General features: G+C 39.7%; 1 protein-coding gene across 7 annotated transcripts in view; it reads right to left on the bottom strand.

Annotated features, from left to right (window-relative positions):
- LOC5565208 (serine-rich adhesin for platelets) overlaps positions 1 to 22,786 on the bottom strand; it is a 306,053-nt gene that overhangs the window by 112,354 nt on the left and 170,913 nt on the right. For 6 of the 7 annotated variants that reach the window (XM_021849621.1, XM_021849625.1, XM_021849622.1 and 3 more), the window contains one exon: positions 20,146 to 20,374. In XM_021849621.1, the coding sequence (XP_021705313.1) occupies positions 20,146 to 20,374 (229 nt within the window). The remainder of the gene's footprint in view (positions 1 to 20,145; positions 20,375 to 22,786) is intronic. The other variant, XM_021849626.1, reaches the window with a different exon arrangement.

The raw sequence follows: 22,786 nt of genomic DNA, 5'->3' as shown, positions 1-22,786 counted from the left end.
TATGGTTTTAGTGGGATTTTTTTTGGTGCTTTGTGACCAGGTGTAACTTACGAATGCGTCTACTGAGTGATCTGGGAAAACTCTGATTCATAAAAATGTATTCCGATTTTGAAGTAGTTTCTTTGGTTTGACAAGCGATGCACCATCCATATTTTGTCACAATTAATGATCACTTTATTCCACATGTGATAAAGAAGAAATAAGCTCTAATAGTGGATGACTCATGACAGTGTAATCTATGCAATAAAGTTAACGAAATTGAAATCCAAATTTATAAAAGTAAATGAATCAAAGTAAAAAGTACGATAGCCATAGAACATTGAAGGTGAGGATGAATCGAAGCCAAATCTAAAATTTGGGAGAGCACAAGTCTGGAGGACCGAACAGTTGTTTAAGCTGAAAACTCAATCGATTGAGTGTTTGGTTCTTCAGATTTGAATACAAATTACGTATACTTTTTATTATTATTATTCTTTTTCTTGGTGTTACATCCCTTTAAAACCGAGCCTGCTTCTCAGCTTAATAAGTGATAAAAACCGGTTAATAAATAAGAAATTTCGTGAAGTAATACCTAAGATTTATCATAAAATGGGATTTTTTCGCTAACTGTTTAGCTAGCCGGTGTACGAGGAGGGTCAAGCAGTTTAAGAAAACAAAAACGACCACCCTCGTGTAGTGATTGCGGTCTGTTTTCAGCGAGAATTTCTTTTTTTTTTTCTACAAAAAAATGGACTGCAGCGAGAATCTAAATTTTGTCCCATACTACTGCACAGCCCACCATGGGCTAATATGAAAATAATACCGGGAAATTCGTACATTGTGATGATGATAAGCACCAAAACCCATAAGCTCACAGCAAACCGACACACCAGTTAGCCATGCCTTGGGGCGTTATTGAATTTCTTCGCACACAGCAAAGCAATCATCCGGTGTTAGAGCAACAGCTTACTCACAGTCTGCTATGTTTGGTGTCTATCTTCGGGGGTTTAAGTGTCTGAGCCGGATGTTGAAATTCGAGCTGGATTGGTTTGGCATCGTACAGGGTGGGAACAACAGTATCAGGAATAGTTTACAACCATAGAATCACACAGGTGGCATTGAAAGGTATCAAACTTTTGGTCGTCACTGTTCGAGAGGGTGGTGAATTGCACTGACAGCCAGGGCGTAGTTTCTGTTGTGCGGAGTCTACCAGGAGCCAAACTGGTCGATGTGAAAACATGCAATGCAATGCATAGGGGAACTGGGGGTAATATGCCCATAGGGGGTAAAACGCGCCACCATCGATTTGGCTGAACGATGTGTTTTAGAATGCTTTTTTTCACCCTAGATCATAGAAAATGGATAGAAATGCTTTTCCTAATATGTTTTTATGTAGTTTTCTCGACCAAATTGATAAAATCGTATAAAAACGTTTTTCGCTGTTTTCGTTGCAATTTTGTGCGATTTTCATTGTCATTTTTTAGGTCTATAAACAATCAAATTTCTGAAACTATTGCTGACAGCCAACTTGTGCACTGTCATAGTTTGTATTAAGTGCAAAATATATGTTAAATTTGCCCTCAAAAAGCTTATTGAAGACCCTAAACTTTAATCAACTCTGGGGGCAAAACGCCCACCCCTATTTCATAACACCAAAACAGCCGTTTGAATTCAAATTCTACCAAACGTAATGGCACGTTGAAGTTACGCAAAAATTGGAACCTTACAAATATACATTTTTCGCATCAGCATGTATACTATTATTGAACAATAACATCTGAACAAACGCCCGGATGTATGCAACTCATATACAAGCATGATTGTGTGCGTTCGTTTACAGCATGGCTAACGCCGAACTCAAGCGGGGCGTTTTACCCCGCAAAACAATACATATGCAGTTAAGCAAGCATTTTTTAAAAATTGATTTATAATCCCCAGAAAAGTTAAAATGGATAGCTGTTTCAACTATTTGGTAGAAAACATGTTTGTCTATCCGACCATAACTAAAAAAGAGCATAAAATAATGTTTTTCACATCTAAAATCGCTGTTCTCCTTAACGTGGGCAAACTACCCCCAGTCCCCCTAGATGAAACCCAAGATGGTAAACCCCGGTGCGGAAAACAGAATTATGGATCACGCCACGTGAGTTGAGTTATGGTGAGTCAAACTGTTATATTTTTTTATGCAAAGAAGAGTATAAATTCAGGCAATATGGGTTTAGCGTGAAGCGTTTCGATATGAACATAGTTTGTTTTACTGTTATGGATTTGTAGTTCATTAAGTTTTATGCGTTAAGTAATGCTATACCTGTGTTTATTTTCCGATTTTTTCAAACCATTATTCGTTACAATTTTTATATAATCATACATTTTTATTGATCCATATCTCGATGTATTCCTGTTGATTTTTTGTTCCCAATTTTCTCTCTATATGTCGATATGAACATTATCAAAGGTTACTAGATCAGATTTAAGCGATTCAGAACAATTTGGAAGCACGAAATGAAGTTGTTTTGTTTATTGTTTTCTTAGTAACGGAGTGATTTTCAATCTAGTGTTCATTAAATTAATATTCTTTGTCTCGATCTCTCCCTATCTCGATGGTCCCTTCGATATCGAGATGTGGAGAGGCGACTGTATTATAATTTTATTACTTGCATATTTGAGACATTGAAAAAATTGATCTTTGCAGTTCTAATTAATAGCTCGCTAAATTGGTTAGATCATGAAAAAGCCAAATATGATATGCCAATGCTATTCCAGTAGTAAATTTTAGATATAATTTTCAGATCTTTGATCTCTTATATATAAAGTTAATATCACACACATTCGTGTTACATGGAAGTTCAATTTGATTTTGACATCGTGTGTATAATGCACCCCACACACGCTCAGTCTGTTTGACCAATATTGGCTCCACCTCCAAGTTAGTCCAACCAATTTATGTTCGTACGACCGCATGAAGAACTGTCAGATTTTACTGCACCAACATTATTCATCATATTTCGAATGATCTCTGCTCGTATAGTAAAGATGTTACCCGTAACGCTGGTAGATCACCTTTACGTTACGTGTTACGAGGTAAGATCTACCATGGCAGCAGGGGCGAATGTCCAGGGGCTGTGATTATGCAACGAGAAAGGAAGATATTTTCGATTGTTGTGTGAATGCGATGCAGCAGAGAAACATCGGATCAATCGAATAGTGGATTTTGAAAAAAACATGGACTATTTGATACGCGATTTTTGTGGCTCATCATCAAACCGGTATTTGATTATTGGAAACATGTAAGGAGTAGGATTACAAACAATTCAGCTGATAAAAACCTCTAAGTGGCTGATAAAAACCGAAAGGCGCGGCACAAGAGGCATACGCAGGACTGCCAGACTGGCCTCCATGGTCAAATGGCAGCGTGCGTGGGACAGTTCCACCAAGGGAGCGTGAACTCACAGGTTGATTCCGAAGTTAGATATCTGGGTCAATAGGCGCCACGGGGAACTAACATTCCACCTAACACAGGTCCTTTCGGGTCATGGATGCTTTAGACAGTATCTACACCGTTTCGGTCATGCGGGTTCTCCCGAATGTCCAGTTTGTGCAGGTTTAGAGGAAACGGCGGAACACGTTTTGTTCGTGTGCCCGCGTTTCCGCACAATGCGCGACCGCATGTTTGCCACATGCGGTCGGGACACGACTCCGGACAATTTGGTCCAGAGGATGTGTGAAGACGAGTTTGGCTGGAATGCCGTTTCATCGGCTATCACCCACATCGTCTCGGAACTCCAAAGGAGGTGGCGTGTGGACTCGAGGAGTAACCAGTGTTGTTCAGACTCATTTCCCCGAAAATAACATTTTCCGAACTACGAAGCGACGAACTTCTACAACCATGCTCTACCCTCCTAAGATAGAAAAGCAGATGGTTAAGCTTGAGTACTGCACACAAAATCGATCAATTTTGATCCCAGAGAGCCACAATTCAAGTTTCAGTGAAATGAAATTAGTGAGTGAGTGAGTGCGAATCATTTCACCGAAACTTGAATTGCGGCCCACCGAGATCGAAACTGTCGGATCCCATGTGCAACACTCAAGCCCAACCACCTCCCCCTCCATCTCAGGAATACAACGCACAGTTATAACAGTTCATGGCTTCACAATTCGAATTTCGGGAAAATGAATCTGATCAACACTGGGAGTGACTAGTGCAGACGCTAAACAACAGGTGGTCCAAGGGTTCGCAGTCGGCTACGTAGGTCATACCGGTGCCCTAGGGTCGAAATCGTCCCTTACAACGATTAACGCGGGGAGAACATCCTGGTAGCGCTGCTGTCGTGGCGTCGGCGTACTGGGTTGGATACGAGCCTCTGGTTGTTCGGGGCAGGTGGAGGCCCCTTCGTCAGCAATCCCAGCTGGTGCTAGCTGATAGGGCCTGAGCCTTCAGTAGGTCAAATTGCGAAGCCCGCAGTATCAGTTCTTGATACCTGCGGTGCAGCTGGGCGCGGACGTAGTGGTCCCTGCCCGCTTTCAGCGGACAATGGGAGGTGAGGACCACCTGGGAAGCTGACAAAGCGCCAGCATGCTACCTTGGTGGACCCCCCCAAGCGTGTCATCGATGTTCGTTGCTGCATGGCTACGTAGCTAACCTGGAGGATGCGATGTGCAATAGCCCCTCTCCGAAGCAATGCCTTCTTGGTGGTCCCGGAGAGACGAAGGGTTTGGCGGCAATGGAAATGGTTTAGTGGGTCGGGGGTGTAGTCCTGTTTACTGCTTGCATGTAGTAAATGGTCCTCAACCCCACACTCCCGGACCACGGTCCGGAGTCTGTTGAGCAGATTATCCACTCATTGATTAGAAGGAAAAAAAAGTGGCAAATTGAATCAAGAAAATAACCTAGTAGTTCTTTACCCCAGGGGTTTATCCAGAAATTCCTAAGTCAAATTCTCTACAAATCGCTATACAGAAACTTATCAAGGAAATCCTTCAGAAATTTCTTCAAGAATTCTTGCAATAATTTCACCAGGGATCCAGAAAATCCTTCGTGGTTTCTTCCAGAAATTGTCTCAAGCACTCCTCCAGAAGTTAACATCAGATGTTTCTTCTGCTATGCCATATAGAATTCCGCCAGGAATTTCACTAATTTCACCATGAATTACTAAAATAAACCCTCCAGAGATTCTTCCAAAACTTTCTTCATGGAATTCTTTACATCATAAATACATTAGGAAATTTTCACAAAAAACTCTAAACTTAAATTACTTAACTTCTCCTTAAGAACATCTTTCAAAAATTGTACCAGGAATTCGTCTAGAAAATCCTACAGGAATTCCTCCAGCAATTCATTCAGAAATTTCACTAAGGGTTACTACACGGCGTATAATAATTCTTCAGCAATTCTTCTAAGCAATTATCCTGAAAATTCACAAGGAACTCCACCAGGAATACTGCTAAAAATTTATTCATGAAATCCTACATAGATTCCTCCTGAAATACGCGGCACCTACAGTAGTATTTTCAGAGATACTAGTAAAAATTCCTTCAGGATCTTGCAAAATTTTCATGGGATTCCTTAAAATCCACCAGAAATAAACATAGGACATTTCTTCACAAATTCTTTCAATAATTCCCAAACAACTTCCTAAAAAATTTCCTATTTAAAAAATTCGCCGAGAAAATTCAACCAGGAATTCTTTCACAAACTCTTCATGAAATTACGACAGGAATTCCTTAGGAAGTTCTACCAAAAGCGACCATCAGATGTTATTCTAGAGTTTTCCCAGATATGACACAAAAATGCATCCATAAGTTCTGATTTCCTTATGAAATTTCCAAAGAAATTTCCTTACAGATTTCGTCACCAAATTTTCCAGGGATTTTTTCAAGAAATTCTCCAAAGATTTCTACAAAAATTTTTGATGATTTCATTTCATTTGATGATTTCATTTCACCAACAAATTCCTCAAGGTATTACTCTTTTCAGGAATTCTTCAGGGATTCCTCCAAAAAATCACCCTTCCTTCCTTAATTATTTCAAGGGTTTTACCAAAAGTTTTTGATTTCATTTATACGCAATCCTCCAGGGATTGCCTCTGAAAATATTCTGGATTCCTCCAGAGATTTCTTCAGTAATTCATCTAGAATTTTCTGCATGAAATTACGCCGAGAATTCCTAAAGAAGTTATCATAAGAGATTCATTTAGAAATTTCACTGAGAGTTTATGCAGAAATTTCCAGTTCTCCTTCAAAAATTACTTGAGAAATCACTTCCGAAATTTTTCCAGAGGTTTTAATAATAACAGATTAATTCAGAAAATTCATTATAAATTGCATACAGAGCTTTTTCATAAATGTCTTCAGAGCTTCCTCCTGATTTTTTCAAAGATTTTCCCATCAAATTTCTTGACATATTGTATGACATAATGTAACATTAATAGCTTACCAATAATTTGTTGAACTAAAATAAGCTAAGAGCTACTTTTCAGTAAAATTGTTCATTGGGTTGCTTCAGAAATTACTTCAGATATTTTCTAAGGAATCATCCAGGAATCTCTTCATGATGTTTTTCCAGGAAAAGGACCATAAATTGCTTCATGATTTTTACCGGGTATTACAGAAATGTTTCCTGCGATTACTACAGAATCCCTCCAGAGAATCCTCTCAGAATATTTGCAATGATTTTAGGTTTTCTCAGGTATTCCTCTAGGAGCTTTTTTCGAAATTCTTCACAATAATAGCTCAAAAATTACATTAGAAATTCATCCAGTTTTTTAATATGGGTATTTTGCATGAATTCCTCCTATTTTTTTCATGGATTCCACTACGAATGTCTCCAACAGTTCCTCCAGTAATTACCTCATAGTTTCAGCAAGGATATCTTCAATAAATGTTTCCATCGAATCCTGCAGGAATTCTACCAGGTTTTCTTTCAGAAGTATTGGCAAAATTATGGTCATGATTTTTCAGAGGTATTTCTTCAGAATCATCTCATCAAGAGATTCCTCCAAGTACGCCATGGCCAGGAATTTCTCAGGAGATGTATCAAGGGAATTCAAAGCCTTTCAGATTTTATTTTCAAAATTCTTTCAGAGATTCCTTCTAGAATATTTGCAAATATTTCGTAATGATTTTTGTCGGGAATTCCTCCAGGTACTCTTCATGGGTCCTTACAGTGATAGTTTTTAGAGTTTCTTTAGGGATCCTTCCAGAATTTTCCCCCAAAATTCGTTCGATAAATCATCAGGAATGCATTAAGAAAATCTCCAGTGATTTTTCAAAAATTCCTCTATAAATTACCTTGATTTTTTCTAAACTTACTCAAATTAATTTTTTTACGATTCCTTCGAGAATTTCTCTATGTTTTTTCCGGAATGCCTCCAAAGATTCCATCAGGATTTTTTATATAATCTTTTCCGGAAGAATTTCTGTGATAATTTATAATGCAATTGTTGTACGAATACCAAGATGAATTGCTTAAGTGCTGCCTGGGGGATTTCTTGAAAATATTCTTCTTTGTGGAATCCCCTAACATATTACTGGAGGAATCTCTGAAGGAATTTTTTGAAGAATACCATAATCCCTGCAAATATTCCCAGAAGAGTTTTTAAATGATTTTCTAGAGCAATACCTTGCAAATTCCTGGAAAAAACCTCAAGAAGAATTCTCAGAGGAAATGCGTGGAGGTATGATGAATTGCTGTACGACTGTTGTACAAATTACTGAAGTAATTTGTGGAGTGGTTTTTAGGGGAGTTTATAGAGAAATCTCTGTGTCCTTAGAGGAATTCCTGAATGAACTTCTTCAGGAAGTTTTAGGAGAAGTTTGGAGGTTATTCAGAAAGGATAATTGAAGAAATTTTCAAATAAAACCCTGGAGAAATTTCTGAAAGCATCTCTTCAGCATGCTTTCTCTTGAAGAAACTTGTGGAGTAATTTCTTAAGAAATGACTGGAGCAGTACACGGAGTAATCCCTGCAAATATTTCTGAAAAAATATCTGGAGAAATGCCCTAAAGATTTTATGAAGTAACCCATTTAAGAGTTTCTAAAAGAAAATTCTGAACTAACACTTTGAGAAATTTTTGGATTTCTTGGAAAATCATCGTGGAATTTCTGAAAGTTTGTCCAGACGAATGTGTGAAATTTTTGTAGAGATTTTTGAAGGAGTTTCTGAGATAATATTTCCAGGAAGATTTTTGTAAGAACTGTTTGAAGAAAAATTTGGAAGAATTTCAAGAGATGTTTCTGATAGAATGAAATATATAAATATAAACAATACAAATAATTACTTGAATGACTTTTTGTTGCAAATAGTGAATAGTGACCAAGTCATTAAATAGTGATTCGCTACCAGCCCTGAGAATTCTTGTAGGAATTACTGGAGGTATACCTGGGGGAACTCCTGGAAAAATAACTTATTAAATCCCCCACCCAGTATACTAAGAAATATATGAGATCATTGAGGGATTACTTAATCAATTAGGGAAAATCTCGATAAGTACATTTCAAGGACTTTCGGTACAATAAAACATTTCTTTATTGTTCTGGAATCCACAAAAAGAATTTCAGCACCCTGCCAGACAAGCTGATGTATGGAACAAAGTGGTGGCTTTTAAAACTCGGCACAGTCGAACCGCTAGAGGAGCTTCACGTATCCACCAAAATTGACCAGCATTATTTCCTCCTGCAGATCTTTTTCTCGTATTGACTTCCCGTCGATCACTGTTAAGGTGGACCTATTCAGAAACTTTGTGCTGCTGCTGTTTGTTCAATTTGCAATTGCAATCGTAATCGTGAGCGCGGACAATAGATCGATGCACGCCTGACATAACCTCGAAACTCCATATGAAAAATGTCAACACTTCCAGAAATGAATGTCAACTCCATATTAAAAAACTAACTAATTCCAGCAGTGAATGCAAAGAGCAGGACAGTCAATTGAGCATGATGCAAGAGGGACAGAGAAGGAGAAATTTACGTGACGTCACCATGCACTCTTCTATATCGAACATATTCTACACAGCTAAAAATATGTTGTAAATTTCAGTTTATTTTCATGCACGTATTTGGAGCATCAAAATAAACTGAAATCTCAACAACAAATCGCTTATTTTCCAATCGAATGCAATTTAAATTTACTCTATCATGTAACATTCAAGCATCTTTAGTTGAAAATTTAACGTGATGCTGTAACAATAGATTAATTTGATTTACTCTTACTATACTCTCCTGTTTACGCTACATTGAAATTTAAATATTGTTATCTGTGTAGCTCATGATCAGCAGCGCATCAACAAACTGAAATTTGGCCATTTGTTCGTACAACATCTCTACAGACGGTACGATCAGTTCGTCAAACATTAGGCTCCACCCACCGGTGGATTGAGCAAAATCAAACTTGTTTGATTTTGGCCGACCGATTCGCCAACCGTCAAATCAGTTTCACAAACTGCCAAAATGGTTCGTCAAGCAGCATAACACACGGTCAAATATAACGTCAACATGACCATTAAAATGGGGGCGGAGTTAATGTTGGTCAAACCGTTTGAGCGTTTGTGGGCTGCATGATGCTCCTTCATAGTTTCGCCAGAAGTTCTACCAGAAAAAGCTTCCATAGTTTTACCAGGGTAACCCTTCTTAGAGTTTATTCAGGATTATCAGAAATTTCCAAAAAATTTCGAAGAGTCCACGAGATTTTTTTTATTAGAAAAACCACCAATATTTCCGTGAGAGTATCTACCAGGAATTCTGCGAAGGATCGAACTTCTTCCCTTCCCTACTCTAGGTTTTCCGTCAGGAAGCTTTTACAAAACTCCAAAAGATTATTCCTCCAATGATATTTACTTAAACAAGAAACAAAGAATTTCTCTGAATGCTGTCGGGTCGAATCACTAGAATATTAACACTTGGAAGAGGTTTTAGGAAAATTTCTAAAAAAAAATCATGGAGCAGTGTATTAATAACTATTTGGATGAATAACCGAAGAAATCATTGAAAAAATCAAAGAATTCTCTGGAGAAATTTCTGCAAGAAATACTGGAAGGAATTCCTGGTAGACTCTTGAAGAGTAGGGTTCCTTCTGGAATACCCGAGATTTTTTTTGGGATAACACTGGAGGAATTTGCAAAACAAATATTGAAGATTCCCAAGAAGACTCCCCGGAGGATAACCTGAGGGAATCTCTCAAAAATTTGCAAGCGGAATCTCTGAAAGGAATTCCTGGTGGGGACCCGTGGAGGAAGTTTTGGTGAATTCTTTTGCAGTATTTTTTATGGAATTCCTGAAGGCTTCCTGATAGAGTCCCTGGAGAAATTCTTAGTGGAATCTCTGGAGGAATTCAATGATGAATCCTTGGAGAAATTGTGGATAGAATCACTGTGAGAATTTTCGGAGTATATCTCTGAAGGTATTTTTGTAGGAATTTCTGAAATAATATTTAGAGAAAATCGTGTAGGAATCCCTGAAGTAATCCCTGGGAGAATATTTGGGTTAATTCTGAAGGATTTTTCTGGAGGAATTTTTGATGGAATCCCTGTTGTAATTTCAAGTGTACGAATTTGACAGATAACTCTGGATTATTCTAACAATATATATTGGAAAATTAAAGATTTTAAATTTTACAATCAAGCCTCCATGCCAGACACTGTCGAATGCTTTTTCTATGTCTAGAAGAGCAAGACCAGTAGAATAGCCTTCAGATTTGTTGCAACGGATCAAATTTGTTACACGTGAAAGTTAATGAGTGGTCGATTGTCCATGGCGGAATCCGAACTGTTCATTGGCAAAAATTTAAATTTCGTTGATTTCGTTGATATACCATTCAAAAAACGAGCATTCCAATTTAAAATATTTAAATTATTATTAATTGGAAACATTAGAAAAGCGTAATCCAATAACAATTTGATTTGTAAGTTTTACACCAACTTGGACTACTTCAATCACAATGATGGCTTTGAACATTGCATCAATCGTTAGATTCAATTGTTCAGTTAGAAAATTAAAATCGGAGGCAGACATATCACTTGAAGAGGGTACATTATCTGATGATTTACCGTTAGAATTTTTGGTAGACGAAGAGGTGGAGTAGAAGTTTCCAGTGGTGGCAGGGTTTTTTTTTCCATTTGATTTGAAACAATTAGAATGGGTATGAATAGGGGAGGAGTTTAAGTTACCTGCTACGATATTGACAAAGGGTTTTTCATGGGTAAATACATTCTTAATTGAAAGATTCGAACGGCTACCCGACGGCTTAAAATTAGTTTGTGAATGAGGATGATTATAATCTTCCTGATGGGTATGATTCTTAATCAAGCGATCGTTAACTGAAAATTGAGCAGGGAAATTCCGAAAACGACTGTTTTTGTAACCGACATTATCGTTCATCTGCCTGTCACGAGACTCGACGACTCGCCTACGCGAACGGAAAGCCTAAAAAATTGACTTATGATTGTCCCCGCAATTGGCGCACATGAACTTATCGGTATCTTCCTTCACTGGACAGACGTTCTCAGCGTGAGAAGAACCTCCGCAAATCATGCATTTAGCATCCATGCGGTATTTTTTTGTTCCATGACCCCGCTTTTGGCACTGACGGCACTGAATGGGCTCCCGTGTCACACGGACATCGAACATAAGTCTAGCTTTTTCTAAAGCTTTAATATTATTTAGATCTTTTTTTGATAAAGTAAACTAACTAATATTCTTGAGAAAGCCCTTTCCGAACAATGCCAGATTGGGTTCTCTTTTCCATAATGATTACTTGGACTGAAAAAAAACCAAGTAAATCATTTATTACATTTTTGATCTCTTCAGGTGACTTATAGTCACTTGAGAGACATTTCAAGACGACTTTGAACAAACTTTCAGTTTTGTAAAACATTTGTGTCTTCTCTTCAAGATGTTTGAGTTGAAGTTCACGATCTTTAAGAGTTTCCGGCAAAACGCAACAGTCTCCTTTCTTTGCGATTTGGAAGGAGACCTTGATTCCCCTAATGGAGTTCAAGATATCCTGCCGAAATCCCCCAAATTCGGAACAACTGACCACGATAGGCGCCACTCTTTGCTTCCTCACTTGAATCAAAGAGCCTGGGTTAGAGACTGCTTCGATTTGGTGTTCGGAAAATGTGTCTAGAGCATCGAACTGATTGCTCATTTTGATGCAATTATCAACATTATCCATTTCACCCTTGGAAGAAAGTTCGCATTCCGGAGAAACGTTCTTTCTTCCATTTTTGTCACGTTTAGTGACAGTTATTAATCCCACATTTTTTGAAAGTAATTTGTGAATTTAGAGATTCACCCTTCCTTTTGTTTGTAGTTGCAACCATGTTTAGTAAATAAACGCAAGAAGACGTGACCTTCGAATGGTTCTGACGTTAACTACGTCTTACGGCAATATACTGGGTGTCAATTGAAAATCTAAAATGTTGCGACCGTCACGAAATTATGTAAGATATTGATTTCTAATAATTCAGCCTTTATCGGTAGATTTTCAATATTTTGCACCAATCGGTCGAAAATTTATACAACATTTTACTCAAATTAAGAAAACTTTTGGTTTTTGACGAAAGACTGTTGAAAATTGGGAAAATGTCGACCCCATTCTTACGCAACCAAACACTTTCAAACGCGTGGGTTGGGAAGCGCACTATAAAAGCAGACCAATTTCTGCTGCTGTCTACTGGGTGTCAATTTAAAAAATATTGCGACCGTCACGATATTATGTTAGAGTTTGAACTAAAGGAAGGCTGCCACAATGACAAGCGACTAAAATTCAAATGCAGAAAATCACTTGGCGTAGTTAACGTCATGCGGTCGTGTCTTGTACACAATCCCCGCTGATTTTTTTTTTCCCAAGACGGTGTCCAAGAAAGATTATCACTGCTAGCTTTCGCTTACGGGTCCAACAAAAAGTCGAAGCCACGGGCACGAAACAAGGATCATAAAGGGATCAATAGTAGAAAAAATAGTACTTAAAAGTATTGTTTTAGTAGCTCTGAAAAGTACCGTTTTCAATTTTAGGAATAGAAAGTACTGCTTTTGTAGCTCGGAAAAAAACTGTTTTATTGCTTTAGGTAGTTAAAAAAAAAAACTTCCAAGAGCAGAGAGAATTCGTGTTTAAGTTCAAACACCATCCCATAAAATTAGTTTTTTTTTTTTCTGAAGGGCATTCTGGAAATTCTTGAGTTGCCCTACAAAATGTAATATTAAATTTTTAACCATAGTTCGATTGGCAAAAAATGTCGATCACTGAATTTTTCATAAAAACATCTTTTTCTTGATGTGAAGCAGTTTCCAGGCCGATCGGAGAACATCGATATTAGATGGAATTCCGGCTCTCGCGAACCGGCTTTTAAAATAATTTACCCCGGTTAGTTGCATTCGTTTGGAATTTAAATTCATGCATCGTAATAGTATAAATATATGCTGATGTTTTTATTCTTTATTCTTTAATACATCAACAGGCAATCAACAGCCCCAATGATGTCAACTTAATTCTAATCTTAATACTAACAAAAGGTCAAATTAAACTTAAAGTGAACACAAGTCAATACTACACAAAACATTCAACTATCACCAGCGGCGTTTGCAAAAAAACTTGAAAAACGTCGGCGAAGTGTGCGTCGGGGAGTGTCAAAGTCAAATTCTGAGGCTATCCGATTAAATGTTCTTTGCAGACCATTAATAGCTCCATGCATACTATAATTGGTTCGTCTCAACGGTAAGTGGAGCATGAGGTTGTTGCGCAGTGTACGGGGTGCAACATTTATGTTGATTTGCTCCAAAATAGTGGGGCAATCAAGTCGACCTTGAAGAGAGTCAGCGATAAACAAAGCTCTGGCAGTATTGCGTCTAACGTGCAAGGGTTCAAGATCAATCAATCGGCAACGGTTCTCGTAGCTGGGGAGGCGGAAAGGGTCTCTCCACGGTAGCCTACGGAGAGCGAAGCGTAAGAATCGCCGTTGCACAGACTCGATACGCTCGACTCCATTGGAGTAGTTAGGACTCCAAACCTCCGAGCAGTATTCTAGAACAGAACGTGACAAGGAACAGTACAGTGATTTAAGACAATACACGTCAGTAAAGTTTTTAGCTATCCTAAAAATGCATCCTAGAACACGTGACGCCTTACCAACCACGTAAGACACATGTTGATTAAAAGTTAAGGTCGTGTCTAAGACCACTCCCAAATCCTTCACGTGGTCGACATGTTCGATTTCAGCACCCATGAGCTGATAACTGAAATGGATTGGACTTCTCTTTCTGGAAAAAGTGATCACAGAGCACTTCGTGGGATTAACAATCATGCGATTGATAGTACACCAATCTGCAAAACTAGAGAGTTGTTGTTGGAGAAGGTCGCAATCCTCGATAGAGTGGATTTCAAGAAAAATCTTAAGATCGTCTGCATAAGACGGTGTACATCATTGAAGAAAAGCAGAAAAATTAAAGGCCCCAAGTGGCTTCCTTGAGGGATTCCTGACGTAGACATGAACGAAGCAGTCTGACAATCACCAATAACTACCTTCAATTCTCGACCTGTCAGATATGATCGAAACCATTGCAAAAACCTGCCATTGATTCCAAACCTGTCTAGTTTGGCGATTGCTATGTTATGGTTCACCATATCAAAGGCTGCAGTTAGGTCCGTGTATATCACATCTGTTTGATTACGGCGAACCATACTATCCATTATATAGGAAGTAAGGCAAATAAGGTTGGATGCAGTTGATCGCCCTGGCATAAATCCGTGTTGATCCTCGCTCAGTTGGGGACGGACCTGGTGTAGTGGTTAGAACACTCGCCTCTCACGCCGAGGACCTGGGATCGAATCCCATCCCCGACATAGTCACTTATGACGTAAAAAGTTATAGTGACGACTTCCTTCGGAAGGGAAGTAAAGCCGTTGGTCCCGAGATGAACTAGCCCAGGGCTAAAAATCTCGTTAATAAAGTCAAACCAACCAACCAACCTCGCTCAGTTGCTGCTGACAATGAGCTTTCAGGGGTTCCATAATAACCAATTCAAACAGCTTCGAGACGGCACATAGGGATGTGATTCCACGGTAATTATTGACGTCACGTTTATCGCCCTTTTTGTACACTGGGTACATGTGAGCAATCTTCCAGCAAGATGGGAAAACACCGCTGCTAATCGATGCCCGAAAGATGAAAAGAAGCGGAGTAACTAGAACGTCAATGTGCTTTTTTAGAAGAACTGAAGGAAATCCATCCGGTCCGGGGTTGAAAGATGATTTCATCTGAGATGAGGCCTTGGTAATCATAGTTTCATCGATATCAAAACTTCCAATCGCATGAGATGACCGGGGAACGTTGCTAACGGCGAGCTCAACTTGATCCGCAGTTAAATCTTCTCTTGAGAACACACTTGCAAACTTTTCCGAAAACATGTCGCAAATTTCGCGGGGAGTCGTGCCTTCGATGCTGTTGAACCTCATAGCAGATGGTAGTCCCGATACTTTTCGTTGCTCATTGACGAACTTCCAGAAGCGCTTTGGGTTTGACTTCAAATTTCGCTGGATATTGTGCTGATATCTGGAGAAGCACCGCTGACTGGCATATTTATACTTATGATTGAGCCTAACATAAGCAATTCTTAATGGAACTGTGCGGTGTTTAATAAACCGCCGCAAGGCAGCTTTTTTAAACGTTTTTAACCGTCGCAGGGAAGTGGTTTGCCAAGGAGGTCCGGTTTTGTGCTCCTGGCTCTTTTTTGGTACGTGCCTGTCAATCGCGTACGCCAAAATAGCGGAGAAAGTCTGAGCCGCAGACTCGATATTATTAAGATCTAGAACATTTTCCCAGTCGAGAGTCGTGAACAATTCAGCGATACTGCGATGATCCGCTTTATGGAAATCGTAGGAAAAGGTGGCGGACGAATTAATGGAATCGTGCATCAAGGAGTGCTTAATCGTTACGAGTAATGGGGGATGGTGCGCAACCATTTTAACGAGAGGGCAAGGAGCCATCACTACTGATGTAGACGAATCCAAATCACTAACGAAACATAGGTCCAAATAACGGTCGTTCTCATTGGTGACAGAGTTGATCTGTTGTAAAGTGGCAGTGCTGTAGCTATCAAGAAGAGTGACCGCTCCAGGGTGGAATTGGGAGTGATTAGTGTCCGGGTAGAGGAAACCCCTGTCTGATGAAATCCACGAGATACTAGGTAGATTGAAATCTCCGAGCACAACAATCTCATCAACGGCACTAGCCGTCTCGAGAATGGCGTGTACAGATCTACAGTGGGCTTCGATATACTCGATGTCACGTGTGCGATCAGGTGGGATGTACACAGCACACACGAACAACTTACGATCACCGAGGTTAATTGTCGTCCAAACTTGCTCAAGACATTCCCAAGATGTATTATCTATAGCCTTAGGCTTTAAATTTGAGTTGACTGCAATTAATACACCTCCACCAGTAGCTTTTCGACTGTTCTTTATGCTACGGTCACATCGAAACACCTCGTATTCAGGACCAAACACCTGGCTAGAGAGAGTGTCATCATTTAGCCAAGTTTCGATGAAAACCATAATATCGTAGCACTGATCAAATATTGCCAAACGATATTTCTCGATTGTTGAATTAATACCTCCCAGGTTTTGGTAGTACAGCAGCAGATTGTCCTGATGACAATTAGAGGTCGATATAATGCGATTCTGCTCGCTTCCGTGGGGCTCTGTAGATGGACTGAAAGCAGATGGCCGAAAGTCGTTCGATGGAAAGTCTTTGAAACCAATAGGTTGTTCCTGTTGTAGCGGTAACGGAACTCGTTGCTGTCCGGATCGGCTGGAAGTAGCAAATACTTCAGGGCATGTATTGTTCGGAATGCTTATATGCTTGCCTGTTTGAGAATTTTGGAAGACCTCCTCCCCAATCCCAAACACAGGACTGGGACGGCTGTAGGTCGCTGGCAGGAGGGGCTCGACTGTGATGGGCGGGTTAGAGGCTTCCATAAAGCTGAGGGCAGGCTTGCGTCCCGGTGGTGCGAAAGAAGAAGACTGATGCAGATTGTGTGATGGCGATTGACTGGAAGCAGCAGGTATTTCAGAGCACGCAATGTTCATATTTGAAAGGTACTTGCCTGCATACGAATTTTGGAAGACCTCCTCCCCAATCCCAAACACAGGACCGGGACGGCTGTTGGTCGCTGGCAGGAGGGGCTCGACTGTGATGGGCGGGTTAGAGGCTTCCATAAAGCTGAGGGCAGGCTTGCGTCCCGGAATCCCAAATTGATTTACTGGCCGCTGTGTGGACTCTTCCCAGTGGAAACTCTTATTACTCTCCGTTGGTTTTTTGAATGATTTTCAAACTCTCGAAAATAGACGTTTTCTGGCCAAGTATCTTTGGATAAAGCTACATCCTTAAGCGATTTATTTACACCGATCTTGTATGTGACAAAGCTCAAGGTTGAAAGGTCTTTGTCCTTGGGGACCAACTTCACAGCCTTTGGTTCCACATCCGCTGTGAGCTCCATACAATTCTTGACGAATTCAACCATGTCGTTTTCGGACGTATTGGGATCAAACGCTGACAGGTAAACCCAGAATAATTCCTCAGGTGGTGCAACGGTTTTGATCATTTCGGACGCTGGTTTGGTACCCCGAGAGTTAGATGGTTTTTCTCTAGAAAACCCATCGTCGCGCACACGCTTCGGCGTATTCGGAACCGTATTATGCCTTATCTTACTATTCGTACCAGGCCATGGCACGGATAATAGAGGAGTAGTCGGTTGTGCATCGACTTTGGAAGAAAGAGTGCTAACAATTTCTTTCAATCCTGCGATGTCATCTTTGAGCGATTTAATAGATGTTTCATCAGGTACATTTTCCATCGTGCAACGAGAAGACATTTTCCGGAAGTAGTCACTGGAGAACAATTCTGCACAATCGTCACACATCCAAAGCAGATTTTTATCGTGATCTTTCAGTATGCCACGAAGCGAATAATCCAGCTTAACGCAGATCATGTGGAACGAATTACCACAATATCCACGACAAACGATATGATCAGAATCATTGGTTACTTCCTGACACTTGTTACAAGCCATTTATGTGGTCAATGGAAGACGTGAAAGTGGAGTACAGACTGTATCGCCAACGAACAAGCTATCGCCTTTCGGTAGACAACGTGCAGCGCTTCAATGTGTTGTAGTGAATTGGATCGAATGTAGCATACAACCGTTCATTCAATTTATGCCCGCAAGGATAGAGCAAATAATGTTTATGTTTTCTTCACAACAGATCCAGTTTAAACATCCACAAATTCACAAAAAATCACAGTTTTCACTGAACCGAACAGCAACACAACATAACCACGAGAAAGCAAAAACACATCACTCTCGATAGCTCAGGGAATCGTGATTTTAAAACTGTTAAAAATGTATACAAACAAACATAAAATAACCGTTTAGTGATAAACACGACTGAACGTATGGGCTGTTATACAGTTGTGTTATATTTTGTTATAAGTGCTGTGTAGTGACCATACACACTTAAATTATTTTACCGTAATCCGTAAAATTCACCGTAATCTCAACAGCTGAAAAGTTCGGTGAAATAAATTAACGGAGTACGGTAATTTTTTACAGTATTCCGTGAAAAATCACCGGAATCCGTAAAATTTCGACGGATTTACGGTGTTTTATTTCACCGAACTGTTCAGCTGTTGAGATTACGGTGAAATTCACCGTATGAGCTTAGTGTGTATATTTGAATTAGTAAGAAAGCAAATCAACTCAATTGTTTAGGTTTGCTTTCAAAGTCTTTCTATCGTTTATATGTTGACGAATGCTTTTATGATGATCTTCATCATCCCTCACTTCATCGCTCATCAATGAAAGTACTTCTCGTAAAATGTTAACAACAGTTCAAAACGCTGCGCTGTAGTCTCCCACTTTATTTTCATATTCATATTCATCGCATCAACGTGTGGGCGAAGAATGTAGCATTTCTCGATTACATTTTCAAATAGACGTAAGTAACTTCCATACGGTTTTGAGAAAATTAATTCAGAAGAAGCAACCTGTCTTCTAAAACTGTTTTAAAATGAATCACCTTTTTATCATTTTTTCGACGTGTACATTGTTTAAATTTTGCATACAATGAGCTCGCGTTCAAAAACTATGGAGTTCCTATTATTTCACACAAGAATATTATAACAAAATGATAAGCCGTTTTATTCAGTTACTTGCGACGTTTTTGTACTAGTGTAAAATCGACTCAAGTAGTGTTTTGTTTTGATTCGTGGTTAAGTCACTTTGTTTCTCCATACAGCGGGGCGGCGAAAGTAGTGCACACTAAATTTAGTATGCCGAATCTCGGCTAATTTTAACCGAGATCCGCACAGCCGAGTAGTCGGCAAACCAATTTCCTGAGATCTCAGGAAATAAATGCCGAGTACCAGTAAATCGTGTTTCGTTGCTAAGAGACCGGACAGGTTGTTAGCTGAGTCTCGGATAAAATCGGGAAACCGAGATTCGCACAGCCAGCTCGTGAAAAAAATCTAAGTGTGTGGTTAGGTTGCGAAAGTTGAAAATATTACTTTCGTCGTTTTGTAAATCCGAAAATTAAACGTTCTAAAAGTGAAAAATCGAGGTGGTTCAGAGCGAAACATGCAGAATTTCGTCTGCGAAAGACGTAGGATCGATAAAGTAAGTTTGTATACTTTTTTGACTTGAGTCTATATGAATAAGTTTTCGAGATTTGCTCTCCGGCCTCGAGTCTTACGGCAGAAAAAATTCTCAGCATTTATTTTATTTTTCCCCGAAGACGACAAAATCAACATTCACACCCAAGGGTGGAGGGCGGCTGTCATCTGGGAGTAAAATTGAAAAGCCGCCAACCTAAGTCCAGAACCAGTTTTAAGGCTTAACGCGGAAAAGTAAAAATCATTCTTCGCAAAATTACAGGTAATTAATGCGTTTGGAAAAAAATGTTTACAAGCAGTTATTTGCTACGTGCTACTGCAGTGCGCTGTTGGTAATTTAACCAGAAAATTCTGCTAAATTCCCGAAATAGATGTTTGCGAGAAATTTGATTACGCCTGCACCATTGTTTGGTCGCTATTTTGTATGGTTGTTTACATTTTAGAACCAGCGACACGTCGGGGTAGCAATAAAGAGCCGCCAGTACCACCCTTGTTCACACCTACCTTGATGGTGATGCTCGGGTGTGGTTATTGTGATCGGTATATCGTTTGGGTCCAGGACGCTGCCACCGATTGTGTTGGCCGTGCTGATGTGATGATGACTGCCAGAGGCATGGCCGCTACAGTTGTTATTGCTGTTGCTACTGTTGGCTCCTCCGGTTCCAGGTGTTGTAGGGGGGCTTTCCAGGGGTGGCGAGTTCTCGCGAACACACGACATCAATCCGGCTGACATCTGAAAATAAACAAGTTCAAACAAGAACACACGAATCAGTGAGGTGCGAGTGGCAATTTACGATTCCAGCTGCAATAAATCATAAATGGGAGCGCAAGTATATGAATGACTAAATTTAACACTCGTTCTTTCTAAGGCCCATGCATATCAACTCAATTTAACGAGAGTAAGTAGCTTACCAAGCGAGATATGGACGATAAATGTGTCGACAGCAGTGAGATGGGATAGGCATGCAATGCTTTGTTTCTGAAATGCAAAGAAGACTTCTCGCAGGCCTTGGCCAGTCAGCATTCGTCCTCATAACTGCATATGGAATCAATCTTCATTAAATTTATGTACGTCTTATTGCTTGTTGACGCTGTCGTTAGGAGAGTGGAAAACATATCAGACGGAACGTGTGCACCCCATATCGTTTGAGGAAGTTAGAGCAGTGATTTCCTAGACTATTACTGATAGCTGAGATTTGATTCAAAGTGCTGGTCGTTGCTCATACTTGAGGGTCATTCAATGACCAATGAAAATGATTCACAAGAGCTTCTTTAGCCTTGTGGTAACGTCTGTGGCTACTAAGCAAAGCCATGTCGAAGGTGGGGGTTAGATTCCAGGTCATGAAATACTCTTGAATTGCCTGGCACTAAAGTATCATCAAGTCTGTCACACGATTTACGAATGCAAAAAATGAGAACCTTGGCGAAAAAACTCTCAGTTTATAACATACTTCTTATTCTTGGCATTAACGTCCCCACTGGGACAGATCCAGCTACTCAGCGTAGTGTTCTTATGAGCACTTCCACAGTTATTGACTGAAAGCTTTCTTTGCCAAAGTTGCCATTTTTGCATTCGTATATCGTGTGGTAGATACTCTATGTCCAGGAAAGTCAGGGAAATTTCCGTTACGAAAAGATCGTGGACCGACCGGGAATCGAACCTAGACATCTTCAGCATGGCTTTGCTTTGTAGCCGCGGACTCTAACCACTCGGCTTAGGAAGGCCCCTTATAACATACTATAAAATACTATAAAAATAAGCGTTGTTATTAGATGAGAAAGAAAAAATAAATGAAATTAATCTCGTAATTGGCTCATCTAAAATTCGATTATGGCGTTGAATTGAAAGAGACAGAATATTATCAATCAATGGCGTAAATGCTTTGCAGTATGCTCGTACAGTTTTAGTTAAGGTGTCAATATTTCAATTGAAAATCAAGTTGTTTAATATTTCAAAAGCATTCTCCGTCGAGGGAAAGTTTTTAACAGTTCTCGAGATACTGATTTGGAAGAGATTAAGCTCGATTGGTCGCCCGTGATGCTCCAGTATCGCCAGATCTGTTGCACTTACACAGGGAAGCAACCAGATGACTGCTTGGGACTAATAGATACCCTTTGTGTTTAACGATCAACGCTCCGTCATCGTAATCATCGTCATCATCGAAACTTCAAAAGCAGTTTTTCTGTTCAAAACAAAAAAAATATTCGATGAAAATGTGTTCACTGTGTTTCGGTTGGAGAATAGAATACAGTGAACATATTTTCCTGTAAATTGTCTTGATATTGAACGAAAAAACTGCTGTTGAAAATTCCGAAATCAATGACGGATCCTGCCCCCTTAAGTGCTGGTGATCTTCTAGTTTTAGGCAGTAATGGCGCCTGCCACGTCTAAATGTATACCAATGAGGGGAAGGGGCAATTTTTCCTTCTAATACATTTATAACTGGCCTATTGTAGACCGAGGGGTCCACAACTGCAACTACGCTAGTTCATGCAAGAGTATATATGGTTTACTTTTTGGTTAACAGACTGCATCAGGCGTTCGGAATGGCGTGCTATAATAATGGAAGAATGTAAGCGTGAAGAATCGGTTTCTAGTCTGTCTTAGGTTCTAGGGGCGCATTTACAAATTTCATGACGCAGAAGGAGTTGAGATGGTGTTCTATCGATGTTACGGTCCATACAAAAACTGAATGATATTCTTATAGAAAGCGTTACAAGAGGGTGGGTGGGTGTCCAAAATGACCAATTTCAGCGTTATGAAAAATATCAATGAGACCTAGCGATTGCTATGAACGAATAGTTTAGGTGTGATAGATTAAGACGTCGCTATGACAATTGTCTTAAATTCACACTTAAATATCATCCACCTAGTTCTACAGCAAAACACAACCAATTTTCAAATAAATGGTATGGACGCCATCTTGACAGTGAATGAAATTATCGAGGAAATGAGACGAAAATAGGTATTTTTCAAGCAACCCAACAATTAGTTGCCGCCTTTATCTGCGAGAACAGATTTCGTGAACTGCTATGATTGATGATCATTGTACTGACGAAAAGCCAAGATTGATCCGATCATATGCATTGATCCAACTTTATCGGCTCTTTATCCGATTGGATTCGAACCCATGTCCATGAAAAA

Source organism: Aedes aegypti, chromosome 3, assembly GCF_002204515.2.
Source record: "Aedes aegypti strain LVP_AGWG chromosome 3, AaegL5.0 Primary Assembly, whole genome shotgun sequence".
Lineage (NCBI taxonomy): Eukaryota > Metazoa > Arthropoda > Insecta > Diptera > Culicidae > Aedes > Aedes aegypti.
Note: the sequence above shows the minus strand (reverse complement) of the source record. Positions and strands in the feature narration are given on the sequence as shown.